The sequence below is a fragment of the Carettochelys insculpta genome, chromosome 1 (assembly GCF_033958435.1).
Source record: "Carettochelys insculpta isolate YL-2023 chromosome 1, ASM3395843v1, whole genome shotgun sequence".
In the NCBI taxonomy this organism is placed as follows: domain Eukaryota; kingdom Metazoa; phylum Chordata; order Testudines; family Carettochelyidae; genus Carettochelys; species Carettochelys insculpta.
Genome location: NC_134137.1, coordinates 355,268,069 through 355,287,953, shown reverse-complemented (window position 1 = coordinate 355,287,953; position 19,885 = coordinate 355,268,069). Strand labels below are relative to the sequence as shown.

The following is a 19,885-nucleotide window of genomic DNA, read 5'->3' as shown; positions in this document are numbered from 1 at the left end:
AGCCAGACACAGTGTGTATGATCTGAGTTACAGACCTATTCTAGAAGCTAGTATTTTAATGTTGTTTCATCTTTAGTGTGGTGGACATCTGTTTTAGATGAGAATCATGAATTTTGGAGTGGAAAGTAAAATCCTTAACATTTCGTTACATTTTTTTGGAGACCAACTAAGTCTTGTTCTATACATACAGAATTGAAAGTTTTAGATTTTTATTTTAGTCTGAGAATAACCTTTAATTGACAATAGTTGTATATAAGTTGGATTTTAACACACCATTAAATCTCCAGTAAATATTGGAAGACGAGTAAATACATCTGAAAGAAAATGAGTGACTTCTTAGGAGAGCAGGAAAACCTACATACATCAGATATTCATGTTACTACTAGAAATGTGGGAGAAAGCCAGAAGGTAACCTTCTCTCTTTCCTGTAGTAGCTGAAGTAAGAAAAAGGAGTAAGTTTTTAAGTACTAATATAGCTATGCCCATTTGCAACGCATAATTGTTCCATCCATTATCTTTCCAGCCTATTGCGTTCAGAGATATATAGATTTCATGAATTACAATTATACCAATTTTCAAAGAATTAGAATACAATAAAATGAATAAAGTTTAAAATAATATACAGGTACTGACCAGTAATAGCACTGCATTGCAGGGTAGCTGATTTCTTGAAGCACTGGGGTGTATACAGGTAAAGTTTTGTATATGATAAGTTACCTCATGACATTACATCACAATGGACACACAGAGGTTACTAAAAATACACCTAACAGTAAAACCACACTGAACAAAATTTTATCTTTCTGTGATGATTCAGAAGGTCCTTCAGGATCTTACAGCGGTTCAGGGCTGGCATCAGCATCATTATAGTTTATTACTGTAGATGTAAAACAGCGATGGGCACCTGTGAAGGGTCAGTGGGCTGCACGACTGGTCACATGAATGGGCTGCAGCAGGCTCCTCCTGTCTTTTCTGTTCCTTTCACATGCCTCTTACTCACTGGGGCATCACAGCCTTGCATTTACCTGCTTCTCCCTTTCCCTCCACACACTCACAGAGCATGCCAATCGCCTGATTCACACTACTCATTACTAAGTGACCGCCAAAAGGAATTCCATCCCCACACCTCTCCATCTCTCTCAGAGCATATACTAAAGGTTACAGCTATACTGGCTGTCTAACAAGAATGAAACATCATAATATGAGAGATTCACATTTGGGTAATGAACTTTCTCTTGAGCCCTGTTTCTGGATTGAATGGAAAATGCTTACTTACACCATTACATTTTTCAATTGCAATTTTCTATAGTATTTTTTTACATCTACAGTACACTATTCAGAAGAAGAAATTTGTTTTTAAGTTAGATTGATGAAAGCAGCTATGGCCTAATAAATATGGATAATTTTAATCATATGGAAGTGCTATCTTAATACAATACAGAGTGGGATTAAGTTTAAAGTCTGCCTATAACCTAGAGATGATTAATTTAAACAGCTGATTCCATAATGACATTTGCTTCTGCATCTAGAGTACCTGTTTTTCCACAAGGAAGAGTCTCACACTCAGTCCATTAAAACAGAATGCAAGGATTTGTCCCTGTTTGCTTTTCCTGTCTTTTTCTTTCTGCTTAATCTCCAACTATTATGCTTTATTCCTCACCAATGGCAGGAAAACATTGGTGTAAAAGTAATAAATATGGTATTTGGAAAAACCAACAAGCCATATAAATAATTTATTTAAACTTCACTAAAATGTCTTTCAAATACGATGTTAACTTTTACCCTGATCTCTTCTAACCTTAGGCATCTGAGCAAGTTTCCCTTAAACTTTGATTCAGCAAAATCAATAAACAACATCTAAAATTTCCATTTATGCTATCTGAAGTATATTAGATTATATTACTGACCCCTCTTATCTTTCACCTTAGGTGTAATTTACAACCTATATATTTCCATTACGGACTTTTCTGACAAAAAGAAGATGAGATTGCCAAAATTTACTTGAGCAGGGGTGTGTTTTTCATTTTGACTACAGTATATCATATAGTGGCTGTTTGGCAACGTATCTGAAACAAAATGCTTGTCTAAATCCAGTTGCATATGGATGTGTCTAATGTCCAAATAAAACCACTATAATTGGCACCCTTTGTTCATGATCTAAGTGAACAAAACCAAATGGAGAAGGGAAGAGAGACTGAATGATCTAAGCACCAAAGGGCAGCTCCTCCATACTGTGTGTGGAAGTTAGCCCTCCAAATATCTGGTCTGCCCATGACTAGCACCTGACTAGGTAAACAGTGCTGTACAGGCAATATAACACCTGTCACAAGAACTATATTACACAAACAAACAAAGAATAACCACAAAAATATTCACAAATTGTTAGAAATAAGGGTCAGAATCATTCATCAGAGTTCAACTAGCTGAGCTAGATGTTCTGGGGAGGTCCAAAATAGGAAAGAGGTGCAATCATTTTCCCACACAGCTACTCCATGGAACCACTCTAGATGTTAGTCCTTGTCAATGGCTGGAAAAATTTTCACAACACCAGGACCATCATTTCCTAGTCTAAAGAAATACATGGAGCAAGTTCTTCCATCAGAGTACATTGAAAAGCTAATTATTACAGCAACACTGATTATGCAACAAAATGAAATGGTTGTTTTCTGTAACTGTGATTCCTTGAGATGTGATCCGGCTGTTAATTTCACTCAGGTGTGTGCATGCCCAGAGTGCCAGAGCCAGAAAGCTTTGCCTAGAAGTTCCTATATGGGGTCAGTGCTCACACCTTGCCATGCTCAGCCTTACCTTGGTTATATGAGACAGCCCCAGCCCTACTGTCCTCAGTTCCTTTTACCAAATGCCCATGAGATGAGATTCTGATACAGAAGGGATGGTGGGTGGGTCAAGGAATACACATCGGCATCACATCTGGGAGAACAATAGTTACAGAAACTAGCTATTTCTTCGTGCACATGCAGACGTATATTCCACTTGGGTGACTCTCAAGCAATACCCCTCACAAGAAGCAGGGCTTAGAGTCTACCTGAGCAAGAATTGCAGGACCACACTTTCAAAACCTGCATCCATCCTGGAAGATGCAGTGATGGTATAAGGGTTCATAAATCCACATATAGATGACTATACAGTCCTGCAAATGTCCAATATGAAACTGTCTCTGATACATGCTACTGACAGTGCTTGTGCTCTCATCAAGTGAGATTGCATTCGATAAGGGGGCGTAGCTAGGCTCTCTCAAATGCAGGCTTGATACAGGATGTTATCCATTCAGAGCAGGGATGGGGAAGCTACGGCCCACAGGTTGAATCCAGACCATGGTTTGCCTTGATCTGGCCCACAAGGCTCAGGACTATCCACTCCTCTCCCTACCCCCAGCCCCGTGTGACTTCACAGCTAGTGTCAGTTCATCCTTCTGCTTGGTGGGAGAGCCCTGAGCCTTGCAGGCTGGATCAAAGCAAGCCACAGCACCTGGTGGGAGGGAAGGAAGCAGCTCTGCACTGGGAATGGCACCACAGGGAAGCTCTGTCCCCTGTGCTGGCCTGCAGGCTCTACTCTCTGTCAGTGCCTGCCAGCACAGGGTCGCATGGAGCCAACTGCACCCCCCCACCTCTACCCCAGGAGCTGCCCCAAGTAGGCAGTCCAACCTCCTACCCCTGCCTGCCCAGACCTGGCTCTCCTGTCAACAGCTTCTCTCCACAACCCCCGACCCCAGCCTGCTTTGCATTCCCCCTCCTGCCTAGACCCTGCACCTCCAGCTCCCTGCTGTACTCTACCTCCTGCCCAGATGCTGCACCACCCGCTCCTCAGCCTTCTCCTGCATGCTACCACCTGACCAGACTCTTCACCCCCGCACCCCAGCTCATGCCAAAGCAGCCCTCTTCCAAGAGAATTAATCCAGCCTTAGGTGGATGCCCTGAGTCTTGCTGCACCCCAATACGACTGGAGTGTGAGGGGAACCCTAATACCACAAGTTACTTGAGTGAGGTGAGTGTCTCTGTTTATTGTAACCTGTAGGGCTAACCTGCTTGCTTTCCTATAGATATATTTTCTTATATATTTCTTATTACCTTTGGTTAGATTATATATTTATTGCAATAGGTTACAACAGTTTTACATTAAACTAACTGGGCTATAATAATGGACTTACAGAACACATCCAATATGTTGAACTAAGGCAAAACAGGGAAACTTATGCCTCAGACCTTTCACCAGATAGCACAATCAACGTGTATACAGTCAGGAAATTTCACCTACAGAAAGCAACCTTTAATGGCGTAGGGCCTTCCACTTAATCCTCACACTTAACAGGTACATGGCTACTTGGAGTGGCCTATATGGGGTTGTGGCTTGCCCCTGAGGCGAGGGGCTAGACGGAGGCTGCAGCTGGCCACAGTGGTGAGTACATAGAGGCGGAACTGCTGAAAACCCCTCTAGAAAGGGATGAGAGAGTTTAGTGGGCTCTGTCAGAGGGCAGTGTCCTAAAGAGGATGCTGCGGTCCAGGGAGCAACGTGAGTCCAGAAATTAGAGCATGCATAGAGCAGGGAGTGACAGCAGATGATACAGCAGCCAGGGGAAGGCACCCTGCTGAAGACAGAGCTAATTCCTAAGTGACCAATAAGAGGTGCCACAGCAGTGAGTCCTGCCCTGTTACACTGACCCATAGGGAAAAAGACACTTCACCATTAGTAAGGGGAGATACTACAAACAAAGAGAAAGGGAAACATTCCCTACTGAATATGCATTAAATATAAAAATGTCAGTGTGACATAGTATAAAAGTGACATCCCAGCCTACGGGCAGTAAGAGAAGGAGTTGTGAACTTGGGAAGTGCCAGAATTAAGGCCAGTGGTAATGTTGGGGAAGATGATGGTGATGAAGAAGGCAACGGATAATACTACAGATTTTTTAGGAGGAATGGTGTGAGTATATGGAAATACAGCTGTATTGTGAAGTTGGAGTGTTGGTGAATGTGCTAAATACATTCAGAAACTATACTTGTAAATACACAAGAGTTCCAACAGTGTGAGTGTTGCAAATGTGCACATCAAGGCTCTCAAAAATAGAATAGTTTAAATGCTCGGCCTGATCCTGGGACAAGGAACTGTTAACTCTAAGGGCGATCACTGTAAATGTATGATCAAATCTATGTAATTATACACAAACAACAGATCAGGCAACCTTATCAGATGGGGACCATGTTTGTGAGGTGGGCTTTTTTTTCTTCTCACTTGCATGTGGTCCCCAATTGATTTTTCTGTAGGTCATTGGTCCCTGACCCCAAAAGGTTCCCCACCCCTGATTTAGAGATGGTCTGTCAAGAGACCATTTGCCACTTCACGTGACGTGCGTATGTCACAAACAGGCGATGAGATGACTCATGAAATTATTTAGTCCTATTCAGATAATAGGCTAATGTTTGGAAATGGCGTTTCCCCAGTGACAAATGTAGCTTGTGAAAGAATATGGGTAAGTATACTGCTTAGTTCAAATGAAAGTGAGACTGAGAAAGCACTTTAGACAAAAAAAGAATGGGTATGATTATAAAGTCATCTTATCTTTGGAGAATTGTGTGTAGAGACATTTTGCCATCAGCACCTGCAATTCACACCCTGTCCTTGTGGAAGTAATTGATAGTAAGAATGCACTTTTCTGACACAAGAGTGGAAAGGGACAAGATACTAGGACTTGAATAAAGGACCCGTCAGCACTGCTAGGACTTCTTTAACACCCACAGAGAACTCTTGGTGAGAGCGTCACTAGAGAAACTTGAACAATAACTAACCAAAACCAAGTCTGACAATACTAGGTGTATTAATTAATAATATACAATTACCAAACAAAGTTACGAGAAGAATGTGAAGTAAAAACCACACAGAGCTCCAATTCCAGACACCAGCTGTAAGAAGGAGCTGATCTGGGTCAGGGCAGTGTCACCTCCAATAGCTATGGGAAGGATTACAGAGCCAAAGTGCAAGATTGCCCCTCTACAGGAATTGCTAGGTTCTGGGTACACATACACTTCAGTAGAATTTGCAGCTGCATCTACTCAAAAAAGAACATTCAACTCTCTTTCAGATTACATTTTTCCATTATGATCTGTCATGTTCTGAAGTTAATAGTAGAGCAAGATATAAAACATTGAATGGAAGGCCTAATGCTTAGGGCACATTTGAGGATTTTGTTACAAACATCCATATAATTTGGATAATGTAAATTTTTAAAAGTGTAAAAAAGTGTTTATCATTTATATGTTATGTTTTAAAACACAGTTCTGCAGGACTCATGATGGTAATAAAACAAATGATGAATGAAAAAATGAAATTATAAATAAAACTGTCAGGTGAGTTGCCTGGCTTTTACAATAGATTCCTGATGAGCTCAGTGCATTCTCTCTTGAGAAATGTTATGTGGATTCCTCTCATTGACTCTAATGTCCTCAGTGGCTCAGGAAGATGAAGAGAAACTATTAGGTCAATGATTCATTAACTCAATATCTCTGACCAGGGCATGACATCAGACCCTTTCAGAGTATTTACAGTCTATCACATCGAGGATCCACATACAAATTAATGATTTTTATTTAGGTGGCAATCTAAGGCAAGTAAATGTGTCCTCTACATATATTTATGAAGAAGACTGTGAAATAAACATACATTATCGAAGGTAGAATAAATGTATATCTAGTAATAGAGATTTCATTATCTGTAGTTTACACACACACAAGCCTTTTTCTATTTCTTTTTTAAAATGCTGCTATCACAGTAAAAGCTGTCAAGCTCAAAGTAAGTATATTACTATACTCAAGGAATGTCAAAGGTCTGATAACTTTACAGAGGTCAGAAAACTCGACATCAGGGTTGAGATGTTTGCTTGGACTCATCTCATTAGAGAGTAAAAAGTCACAAAAGTGGGAGGTAAAAATAGAGAACAATCAAAGTCCCAACTTAATTTTTTTATGGGCATATTAAGTATATTTAATTATACATGTATAAAATGAGGGCTGATGATTAATTGTTGTTTACTCAAGCAATTAACTAAAAATTAATCATGATTAAAATTAATCAGTAACAGCATTAATTACATTGTTAAACAACACAATCTGAGTTGAAATTTCTTATATATTTTGGATGTTTTTGTTTATTTTCAAATATATTGATTTAATTTACAGCACAGAATACAAAGTATACATTGCTCACTTTATACAGTTTTTGAATACAAATATTTGCACTATAAAAATGATAAACAAAAGAAACAGTACTTTTCAATTTACCTCACTGAAGTACTGTAGTGCAGTCTCTTTATTCTCATAGAGCACCTTCCTATGCATTTTTGTGTATACGAAAAGGACAGAGTTATCTCCAGCAAAGGTAAATAAACTGTTTATCTAAATGACTGAACAAAAAAACAGAACCGAGTAAACTTGTATGGGCTAAAATTTTACATTGTTTTTATTTTCATTGTAGTTTTACATAATTTTACATTTGTATGACCAACACTCATGATATAGAGCTTGCACTAAAATACTTGCATTCATTTGTTTTACAGTGCAAATATTTGTAATAAAAATAAAGTGAACACTGTACACTTTATAGTCTGTGTTGTAATTGAAATCAATATATTTGAAAATGTGGAAAGCATCCAAACATAATTAAATGAATGGTATTCCATTATTTTTAACAGTGTAACGAATTGCAACTAATTTTTAATCACACAATTAATTACACAACTTTATAATCACACAGTTATATGTGTATAAAGGTAAAGTGTGTGCATTTTATTTTAATCCTGCATCCTGAAACTGTTTTGAGAGGAGAGCACATCCAGGTGAGTGGCAATAAGATGAAAGCAGATAGAGTTCCTAAATGGGGAAGAGCCAGCAGTAAATGAAATGCAAGGAACAGGATCTTTTCCTTATGATAATTCCAACAGCATTTCATAAAAATTGATAACTTTATTTTTCCCTTCAAGATATTCTATTACATTTAATAGATAAAATTATCTGTACCAGAGAATTCTAGAGGAAGGCTAAAAATATCAGTAGAATAAATTGAATAAGCAGAGAATTATAATAGATGGGAATTTACAGAATAATTTGTCTAAAATCGAATACATTTATATAGGACACTCCAGGTGTCACAGCTATTGAATATCATAAGCCTTTTCAAAAAGACTGAGCATCTGAGGGAGGTTTGGGCAGAAAAAGCAGGAACAACAACAGTATGTGATAACCAGCAGATCCAGCAGGTGAGAGTGAGAAGCAGTAGAAAACCGGGAAGGCAGATAGGTAAAGAGCTAGCAGTAGTAAAAAGGTAATTTTTCATGGTATGATTAGAAACTAGGAGTTCTTGGCTCTGCACCATCACACAGACCCTCACCACACATCTCTTGCATATTCTGTGCCAACAGCAGTAACACAGGTGGGAAGAGCCAAAACGCCTTATGAGAACATTCCCAGAAGTGTAAGTACTTTGTCACTATAGGAAAGGGGAAAATATCAACAGAAACATTTAGAAGTACCATAAAGGTCCAAGAATACAATAAAATAAGTGTTGGTAGCAAAAGTCAGTTTCATTTCTTTAGCTATACAGGCAGAACTTTCACAAGTGCTTCTATCCACATACCTAACCTCTTATGGGACATTAATAAGTATATAAATAATTATATCTATTCAGATTTTATTTATGTATTTATTTTAATTGAGTAATATATATAATACAAAAGAGAGAGCCAAGTATGCTCAAATGAACACGTATGCATAAAATTATAAAACTCAAACCAGGTATTGAACAGCTACACTCCACAAAACAAACTACCAAGCCAAATATTAAACAATTTCACTGAACAAAACAAACTAAACTAACTGGATGAATGCATATTCAGCTCTACTGCACACTGCAAATTCAGTGGCCTCCACGTTTTAATCTTCAGCCCCCTCTTCCTTGGTTACCTATCACTTTCTCAGTTTCTTTAAACCATGCACAGTAGACCCACCTGACAAGGTCCTGGCTGCAATGACTTAACTGGGGTTGGTCCTGCTTGAAGCAGGGGGCTGGACTAGATGACTTCCTGAGGTCCCTTCCACCCCTATAAGTGTATGATTTTATGACTTACATGGGGGTTGCATTCTCACAACACCTGCATAAGTCAAAGTTCCCGCGCAACTTGGGAGAAATAGGTAACTGATGAGGGCACAAGCCCTGGTCAATTTCCTGGCTCCAGCAAGTGGAGGGGAGCTGGGAGCTAACTGGCAGCTTCCCAGTTTCCCCGCTCCTGTCAGGGGCAGCAGCTGAAAGCCTGACTCTCGGCTGCCACCATTAAGAGGAGCAGCTGTCGCCCCTGACAGGAGCGGGGAAACCTCTCCTGTCAGTGGCAGCAGCCCAGTCAGCAGGCGCCAGATCCCCACCATTCAGAGTTGCATTAACCCAAGATATGTTCAACTCAAGTGTATGTATCTCAGGGGTCTACTGTATTAAGGAAGTGGTCCTCTAAATGCCCCCACTCCCCGCCATTGCTGAGAGAGTTCTGACAGGCAGATTAAAACAAAATACAAGCCTGCTTTCCCAAAATGTTGCTTCACTGATGCAACATTTATCTTTCTAGCAGGGCAAGCAGCACTACATCAGCTAAAAAACAACAGGATGATCTGAAACATTCATTATGCTACAGAAGCTGTGTCATACAAAATGTCCATGCTTCCAAATGAAACCATAGATCAGTCATCCTTTGAGTGCTTGAAACTGTATACGCCTAAAATCATGTATTTTTAGTTTACTCTCTCTGTCATCCATGATAAATAGAGTGATCATCAAGTCTTTCATAATTACATTGAAAAATGCTGCAAAAAGCAATATTTTATTCTCCAGTTCAGTAGTATTCACAGCTAATGCCAGAACTTTTGTACACAATGCCAGGTATTTTATTGATTGCAAACAAAGTTACCTGAGTTACATCTAGTAGCCTGTACAAGTTTCATTTGTCATGGTCAGTTTACATAGGGAAAATAGCGAAAACCAAGAATAATCCTGGACCTGTGTCTGACTGGCATTGTCTTCACATATATTCTTAAGAGACACTTTTTGTCCCACCTAGCAACTATGATGTCATCACTTCATTACTCTGCTTTACATGTAAAACAAAGAAATTACATTGGACACAGTGAACTTCTATCCTGCAATTCCATGTTCATGGGCACTGGTAGATGTTGAGTTTTATGTCTACATTGCCTTTCTTTGATGATTTTTAAATAAAATGTTACATTTTAAAAATATAGCTGTACATTTTCTTTTTACAGTAGCTGCCTTTTAAATTCAATGCACAGCTTCTATAGCTTAATGAAATATGTTTCTACAATGACCTTTACACTAACTCTGATAACTTATGTTACACAGAGCTCAATGAACATGAAAACAGATTGTCTCAGTACACATTTCTCATTAGTATTTATCAGAAATATTGTACAGTAGACAGAACAGGGAGCAGCTCAGAGGTTTCGTTTGCAGGGGTTCATGCAATTTGTCTTTCCAGTTAATGTTCATTCAAATCTGCATCTTTTGCATTTCATTTTCATTTTCATTTTGAATTAAATCAAAACAAATTTAACTCATACCAAATGTCTATGCTTCTTTATGAAACCATAGATCAGCCAAAGTAATTTAAGTTAAAAATAGGATAATGACAGAGGATCTATTTAATCATAGCATAGAAACTCAAGATGAAACAAAATTATAATATTAGAAACTGTTTTCAGTGAATATTTCCTATTTAGCCAAGACGAGTCCTGCTGGTTGCCTACAGTCATGGTAGTCACATAATAAATTAGAGGTGTTCAAAAGTTTTATATAAGAGAAAGTGATGAAAGTGTACTTTGTGTATCAGGCTACCTATCTTTAAAGTAACTAGTCATACAAAATATGATTGAACATTAATAATGAATTATAAGAGTAAGGTTGGATAATTATTATTTCAAAATAATATAATGTTTTATGTTTACTATTTTCATATTGAGAGTTACAAGTAATTGGTGAACTCCAGTAGGATCCATCTCCAGAACAGAACAGAGGCATCTGGGGATGGAGTCTGGATTCACCAGTCTTATGTTATTGCTTTATTCTTGTCTCATGAACTCCATAGAGAAAAAGAAAATTAATTAGTTTGCTAATGCTTAAAATGCACTGTTACAGGATGCAAAGCACACAGGCAGTGAAGCTTTGGAATGCACATCTTTCATAGAAAATATACACACAGCAATCTGCAATCATCAGGAATGAAGCAATGCCTGTCTACAAAACTCAGTACTTCTCTGCTTCAAGACTTTTCCAACATCTATCCCTTCTCCTCCTTACGGTTCTCTCATAGGTCTCTGTGTATGCCCTGTTCAGTCATCTGTCTATCATTAATATGAGTCACCTTCCTCATACTGGCCTATGGAGATGGCAGATCAGGTTCTGCAGAAGTTCAGAGAGGCAGCTAAGGGGGAATCTTAGTTTGTAAGTGAGATGTGAGGAGATGAGATGTGAGATGAATCATACTAATGCTTTATGAGAGCTGGGTTCAGAAGCCTGTGTGTGATACTCCACGGTCCCAAATAATGAAATTAGACATTCTGATTTGAGAGAGCCCAAATATATGACTTTAAGTATAACAAGAAATCCTGTGGCACCCCCTTCATCTTTGCCCACAAAAGCTTATGCTCCAAAATATGTTAGTCTATAAGGTGCCACAGGACTTCTTGTTTTTGCAGATACAGACTAATATGGCTAGCCCTCTGAGACTTTAAATGTCTTAGTTAAGAGCAATCTCACCGTACATTAAAGTAAATGTTAGAATTTGTTCTTTATATAACAGGAACAGAAGCATTTGGTCTTGGAGACTCAGGCTATGTCTAGGCTAGAGGTTTCTTCAACAATCTTGTCGTGGAGTGTCCAGATTCCCAACAGCATTCTGTAGACAGTAAGTTGACAGAACACAGCACTTTTGTATCCCACTCGCCACGAGGAAGAATGCCTCTGTCAACAGAGATATGTTGACAAAAAGCTAGTCTGGACATTCTGGGGGGCCTTCTGTTGACAGAAAGGGCTTTTGGGACACCTGTCTGCTGTGCTTCTGGTTTTACTGATAGAGCAGACGGACAGTCCGGCCACACTCCGTCGACAGAGTAGACCACTCTTCAATCTGTTTTGGCTGTTTGGCCACGATCTGTTGACAGAAGTTTTGTCAGAAGATGTCTTCCAACAAAAACTTCTGCTGACAAATCCCTCTACTCTAGACATAGCCATAATGTGGAATAAATGCTTGGGCAGGCAGTAGGATAATATAAACACAGTCCCAACACTAGATCAAAACCCACATGAATGGTTCTGAACTATTCAAACACAACTGACACAATAGGCAAATAATTCACATTGGAAAAGACTGCAAATCCTGGGAAGACAGGGGCTGTGTATCAATAAGCACAAGTCTTACTAAGCAAATCTTCACTGTAATTATTTACCATCACAATAAGAAGGTAAAACAAATATTTAGCAGTTTGACACTGTTGTCTTTAGGAGAACCCAAAGACTTTTAAACATGTGGTACTTTAACAACACTAGTTAGAAGCTCTGTTAATGAAAATGTCACTGGGACATTATCCTTCCTGTACAGATGATTTAAGAAGCTTTGGGATTTATGATGAATCTGGGCCATTTTGTGCTTAATTCATTTGTCATTATCCATTTCTTTAACTCAAATTATTAAAACCCACCAGATTAGCACATGGCACTTGGCAGTGAAAGCAGAAGGTGGGGGTGGGAAGAGCCTGGTAGTTAGAGCACTGGCCTTGTAAACCCAGCATTGTGAGCTCAAGCCTTGAGAGGACCTTTCAAGGGTTCTCGGGCAGGTTAGATTTAAAAAAAAAAATCTGTCAGGGATGATGATAAGTTCTGCTTGAGGTCCCTTCCAGTTCTATGATATACACACACACACAAACAGAGGTTAAAAGACTAGTGGTTCCAACTGCAAAAACTTCTAAAACTAAATGCTATGGTCTTCAACAGCAGCATGCACAATGTATCACCATTCCCCAAAACTTACCAATTATTATAGTATCAAAGCCTAACATTGCAGACATGAAACAACAGGTGATGGTGACAGGCACCAGAGAAAATGGGGTGAGGAAAGATTAGGAGTATAGCCATACAATGCCACAGTCACTCAATTTATGCACAGGAGCATCAGACTGGTTTTGTTAAAAAAAAAAAAAAAGTGTAAAATAAAATAACCCTCTCTTCCAAATAGTAAAAGAGACTCCCTCACTACAGATTAACTACAGCATACTTGCTTATATTGTGGTAAGCAATTATGAGATCAAATAAAACACAAATGAGCAATTTAAAATAAAATAAAAATTAATCTTACTGAGAGATAGTTTAGAGCCCATTGGAATTCAATTTTAGAATTGTTTTAAATCCAAACCACTCAAGTGATCAACTAACTCACAGTTCTCATTTCCAAGAGAGATTTCCACATCTTAATCACAACTCTGCTGATGTGCACTGAGCTAGGAGAATTACTTTTTTAAAAATGGAACTATAATTTGGAAATACTTTTCAAGGAGTCCACAGAAGCAACAGTCAACATTCCTTGCCTGTTTATTCTTACTGAATTGTCTTCACTGTCAGAACATTTTCCGTCTACATTTTGTAATGAATCATGCCTTAAGAAATTAACTTCCTGGCAGTTTAGTCTCCTGGCACAAAACTACCCTTAGTAGTTGCTGCCCATATTCTACCGTGCAAAGCTGGAGTCATTTATAACAGGTAGTAAAACTAATATGGCACACTATTTTGCTGTTGATGCATGAGCCAAACTAGCATCCAGCTTGCTCTTCCAAAGCTGTATTATCGACACTGCAGCATTAATAACAGCAAAAATTTCCTTTTGATACTAAAGGAAGCAGATATGACTTGAAGACACACTGAGGTTTAATATGTTGATAGAGAGGGATGAATCTTTATGTAGTCATTTTACTCAAGCAATTTTAAAGAATGGGCAATCATTGTCATACGATAATACTGGCTATCTAATTAATAAATAAAAGATGCATGGAAGGGTAAACCAATAATTAAACTCAGGGAGGATAGGTCCATCAGTGGCTCTTAGCCAGGATTGGGAGGGATGGTGTCCCTAGCCTCAGTTTGCAAGAAGCTGGGAATGGGCAACGAAGATGAATCATGTGATGATTATCTGTTCTGTTCATTCCCTATGGGGCACTTGGCACTGACCACTGTTGAAAGACTGTATACTGGGATAGATGTACCTTTGATCTGACCCAGTATGGCTGTTCCTATATTCTCTGTTCTTATATAAGGTCAGACTAATTACTTATTTTTCTTCTGTTATTTTGGTTAGGAGGTCTAAATATCATCAGGAGATCAAATAAATTTTTAAGACTGACTTAGTCCCTTCTGATAGTTGAAAATGCTGGCAAAACTGTACATTTAAAATGCAGTGTCTTCCATTTTAACAATGACTTTTTTACACTTTTTAAAGTAAAAGTGCTATATAAACTTACCAATGGAAAATTGAAGAACAGAAGCTGTGGTTGTGTTAAGGGTAGTGGTGGTCTAAAGGAGGAAAACATGGAAAATGGAAGAAACATTGCATTAAACCAGTAAAACAATATATTTATAACTTTTTCAAAAATATGGGAGTCCTATGAATGCCCAAATTACCCACAAAAATCATTCATTTCTAACCTTTTCAGATTGACAAATCTCAAACATTTCATTTATGTCATTCAGATTTTTGATATCTCATTATTTGTCACAATGAGAAATTCTTTTCATTGTTGCAGTAACAAGTTTCTATGGAGCCAGTAAATTCTATGTATTGATGTTTGATCAGTGACCAGAAAGATTTTAAAAAACAAATCCATAATTTCAATGGGACTCTGCATAATTAATACAAACTGTTCCTGATGACCTGTATTTACATCATTTTCTAAAGGGAATAAAGCAATTCAGAGAAGATTTAATTAAGAGAGAGTACTGGCCAATTAATTTTTAGTAACACTTTAATTTAATTCCACATGACTACCTCCTCCATAGTAATTGATATATTTAATCTGTTGAAGATACGAGCCTTGGAACATTGATAAATTGAAGGCTTTTTTGTTGAAATTAGAACCCATACAACAGAATTAACTGACTGTAAACTAAAATAATACCTGCGCATAACTCAAGTCAGAAAACATTTTATTATTTGGCAGGGTAACTGTAACTGAGCCTATTCTAACTAAAAGCATATGACTGAAAAGTTAAATGTTTATTTAAAGGGCTTTTTAAAATTATGTAAATAAAGCTTCATTTTTATCTGTTGAGAGCCTAAAATTGGTAATTTAGGAAGATCTTAAAGAGTGAGAGGTATGTTTGCAGAATAGGGCATGTAGGACCACCTTTTCAGAGGCATTTTTTAAAAGGAGTGCTTTACCTAATGTGAAAAGCCTTTAAAATAAAGTCTTCACAGATTGTTACAAACCATAAGAAATTTTCCTGCTTCTTTCGGCTAAGATCACATTAAAACTAAGACATTTCCTCTCTGAATATAACATGTATGTGCATGCATGTTCAAAAGCTAGTTCTCAAACATCAATCTCTGTTGTTTCTAAGTCTCCCAGCAACCATGTTGCTAATCACTGCTGAAGCACTTCCCTGTTTGGGCAGGTTTAACACGCAACATTAGATACTTAAATTAAATGCATTTCAGGTAGCAGATGGTGTCAAGTATTTTGCATGGCCAAAACTGAATCAAAAACACTGACGTATCTTCCATATCAAATCTGACTCCTTTTATTGCCCAGTTTAGATGTCCAAATCAAACTTTTAAACTCTCAGCCCTTTTAGAGCTTTCAAAAATTGTTATGGAATCCATCAACAAAGAGGCAGTAGCATTTGTTTCAGTTTTGAACTATGAGGAGAGAAATCTCTTGGGACATTCTTTCCTCACCTTTAACAAGTGACTTCAATTTTTGAGTGGATACAAAATGAAATCTCTTTCTTCACTAATATCAAGACATTTAATGAAAAACAATACAGTACATGCAAATAATATTTACAATAGTAGAGGTAAGTAGGCATCAATGTTAGGATTCTTCCACAAAGTCTGGGTATAAGAGAAATGAGAAACAGGGATGTTCTACAATAGTCATGAAATTTGCTAAATATTTAAATGACTTCTCCATCCCCATAATGCATGCATTTGCATTGTGTTTGTCAAATTCCACAAGGCAATGCAAACATTAACAGAACATATCAATAAAGTTGCATTTAACGTGGAGATAAAAGATATGGGCTATTCAAATGTGTGCATATTTGGCAAGGTTGTATGACTCTCCCCAATGTGCTATTTAGTGGTTTTGCAAAATGAATACAATTTATACAAATACAATATTTTGTTAGTACCCTGGCATCATTGGCCAGGACTCCTTCAAGGGGAGTCATGCCTGCTCAGGCCAGGGCTAAATTTGGTCTTGTTTTAACATGTTTTCTCTGCTCTTACATTAAGAATAAATGTGCTTACTTAAAAAGACCTTTGTGGGAACTTGGAATTGCTGCAAATACACTGTTCATAGCTCATTTAAATAAGTTGCATGAAAGTTTGCTCAAAGAGTTTCATGGCGGTGTGCAAAAAGCATGCAAAATATTTAGAAAAATGTGAGGAGTTTTAAACATTTAACCTTACTATCCAATGCATTATTGAACTACTTAACAGCCTCTTTGCTGAATACCAAGCTTTCAAAACACACTGGTTGAGGAGGTTGGAATTCAAAACCAAAGTCCTCTAACCCATGCAAATTACCAAACATACACTTACCAATTCTCTTGGACCATATGGCTCACAGAAAGTGACAGCATTGCCATGCATGATTACACCACATTGCTCTCCAACCTCACAGTTACTACATTCAAACCTGCAAGAAAACCAGAACACATCTAGCTGGTATAATTCATATATCTGAGACTATAAGAGCCTGTTAAAATGCTAAAAAAAGAACATTTGATTTTGACACACAGACAAATGGGACTGTTCAGGTATCCCAACACTACATTTACACTATAAAATAAAGTCAAATTTATTAAACTTGACTTTTTACCACTAGATTTTATAAACTCAAAGTTGAGTGTCCACACCTGCTCATAAAGTTGACTTATTGCCAAAGTTTTACTGTTAGAGCAGTGCGCTGTTGAGCACCTATCCCACAGTGCCTTCAGCCCTATAGCATTATGGATAAAAATGCCCCAGAAGTGGTTGCAGGTGTGTGATGTCATCTTCCCAGACTGCATTACCCTCTTTCCCCCTGCTGTTGAAAACAAATGGCCATTTTTCAGAGCAGCCATTTTCCTCCTGATGAGAGAAATTGTTTGAGTTGTTCACATTACAAAAAGAGGCAGCTTTTACAAGAGTTTAAATTGACATTAAATACAAGTGAAAAGAGAGAGCTACAGGCTGAAGGAGCCAGGATTGAACTAGAGAGAAAGAGAGAGAGAGAAATTTGTGAGCTGTCACCACACAGAAGTGAAGAATGGCCATTTTTCAGAAGTCTCTTCCCCCACTGAAAATACATTAAACAGGAAAAGTTCAAAGTGGATGTATGCAACTAGTAAAAGACTTCATACTATTCTCAAGGAAAGAAGATACATGACTTGAGAAGCAAAAGTACAGAATCCCCAAGGAAATTGGGATCTAGTGGTTAGCATGATTAGAAAAGAAGAAGAGAAAGAAAGACAGAGGACATTGGTTTCTAGTGGTTAGCATCTCTTCCCTTGGTGAAAATACACCAAACAGGAATCTATGCAACTAGTGAAAGACTCAATATTACTCAAAAGGAAAGAAGATACAATGAAAAAGTGGTAGTATATCTGGCTGAACGAGCCAGGTTTGAAGTAGAGAGAAAGAGAGAGATGTGAGTCATCACCACATAGAAGTGAAGAACACTCTAGGGAGGTCATTGCACTGACATCTCCAACATGAGGCGAGGAGACCATTAGAAATAGTGGCCCCAGACTCACTATGAATCCCCAAGGCTAAATAAAAGAGAAGGAAAGTATCCTAGAGGGATCTGGTATCTAGTGGCAGCTGGAAGGAGACACTACCCTGTCAGAAGTAGTAGTGGCTTGAGGAGAGAAAGAAAAGTTAAGGAAGCATTAGAAGATAGAAAAGTTCAGAAAACAATGAATTCTCTTGCCTCTTCTAGTGAAGAAGACCTAGCCCTAGCAACTCTATGTGTAAGAGGGAACAGAGAGAGAGCGCCCACAAGCTCCACTCCACCATAGGAAATCCTCCCCTGATCCACACATTTTGGGAAGGGAGAGTATGCCATATGTCCTGCACTCACATTCTGCTTTTGTCCCAATGAGGGTAAGCCCTCTCAAGCAGTGAAGTCCCATGCAGGACAGGATATGGTACTGTCTGCAGGCATGGTCCACACTGCCAAGCTGCCATGTGGTGTGGTGAGACAGGGACTAGCCACATGTTGCGGGGAGGAGGCTAGCCTGCCAGCTGCGTGGCACCTTGGGGGCTGGGGGGAGAAAGCCCCATAAAATATGAAGTGGAGAAAACAAGTCTCTTGGCCTCTCCTGCTAAGCTGTATGCGGGGAAGAAGCCTTCACGCCATGCAAGGCAGGACATACTCTTGTCTGGAAGCATAGTCCACACAGCCCAGCCACCATGCAGTACAGGGAGGAGGCTAGCCTTGGGGATGGAGGGGCAGTGCCCCAAAAACAAGTTGGGCAACCTGTTGAAATGGTTCATTCAGCTGGGTGCTCCCTGAACTCATCTGGTAACAAGGTTATTGTTCTTAAAAAAGCAAGCTCCATTCCTTCCTATGAAATCCTCCCCGAGGCAAACATACTCCGTGTGTCCCCAAGTCACATTCTGCTAACATCCCAATTATTCTTGAGCCAGGCTGCATGATTGGCTGTATGACACCAGTAGGGTGCTCCCAGAACTGCCCAAAGGAGGTGAAATACATTTGGTAATAAGGTTAATTTTAGAAGTTACTGCTCTTTAAAAAGGGACAGAATGAGCTGATGGGAATAAGGGGACTTCGAAGTACGTGGGGTCCTTTCGAAAAGGAGCCCCGTCGGGACGAGATGCGCGGTGGTGAGGCGCGTCAATTTCAAAGTGCTGCGGCCGCCCACATGCTAATGAAGCGCTGAATATGCATTTCAGTGTTTCATTAGTAAACTTTGAAATGGCCATTTGCATGGCCATTTCGAAGTTTGGGGCTAGTGTAGACGTAGCCAATGAAGCACAGTCCCAGAATGCTTAAAAATGTAACCACCACATGACAGCTTGCAGAGGGAGGGGGAAGCCGTCCCATAAAATATGAAGTGGAGAAAACAAGTTTCTCAGCATCTTCTGCTGAATCTTGTGATGGGGAAAAGCTCTCTCAAGTGCTAAAATGCCATGCAGAACAGGGCATACCATTGTCTACAAGCATGGTTTGCACAGCCCGTCAGCCATATGGTTTTGTGGGTGTGCTTGATTTTCACCTCACACTGCTAAGCGTCCCTGATGTTTAGTCAGCACAGATTCATCCACCCACACAGAAATGAGATCCTGGCTCTCCTGATGGCTCCATGTTGGGGGTCTTTGGCGACCCTGACGAACATGGCTAGATGTTCTGATGAAGCAGGTCTTTGCCCATGAAAGCTTATGCTCCAAAATGTCTGTTAGTCTATAAGGTGCCACAGGACTTCTGGTTGTTTTTGAAGCTAGACACTAACATGGCTATCTCTCAGGTACATGGATAAATGTGATCACCATGCTGGCCAGGAAGAAAATGAATTACTATTGCCAGGTTTTTATCTACTTCTTGCACAC

General features: G+C 39.0%; 1 protein-coding gene across 1 annotated transcript in view; it reads right to left on the bottom strand.

The window, feature by feature from the left end:
* The window catches only part of RELN (reelin), a 543,431-nt gene that overhangs the window by 251,880 nt on the left and 271,666 nt on the right, over positions 1-19,885 (bottom strand). Inside the window, exons 7-8 of the mRNA XM_075016845.1 lie at positions 16,874-16,970; positions 14,574-14,625 (exon numbers count right to left, since the gene is read on the bottom strand). Of these exons, the coding sequence (XP_074872946.1) occupies positions 14,574-14,625; positions 16,874-16,970 (149 nt within the window). The remainder of the gene's footprint in view (positions 1-14,573; positions 14,626-16,873; positions 16,971-19,885) is intronic.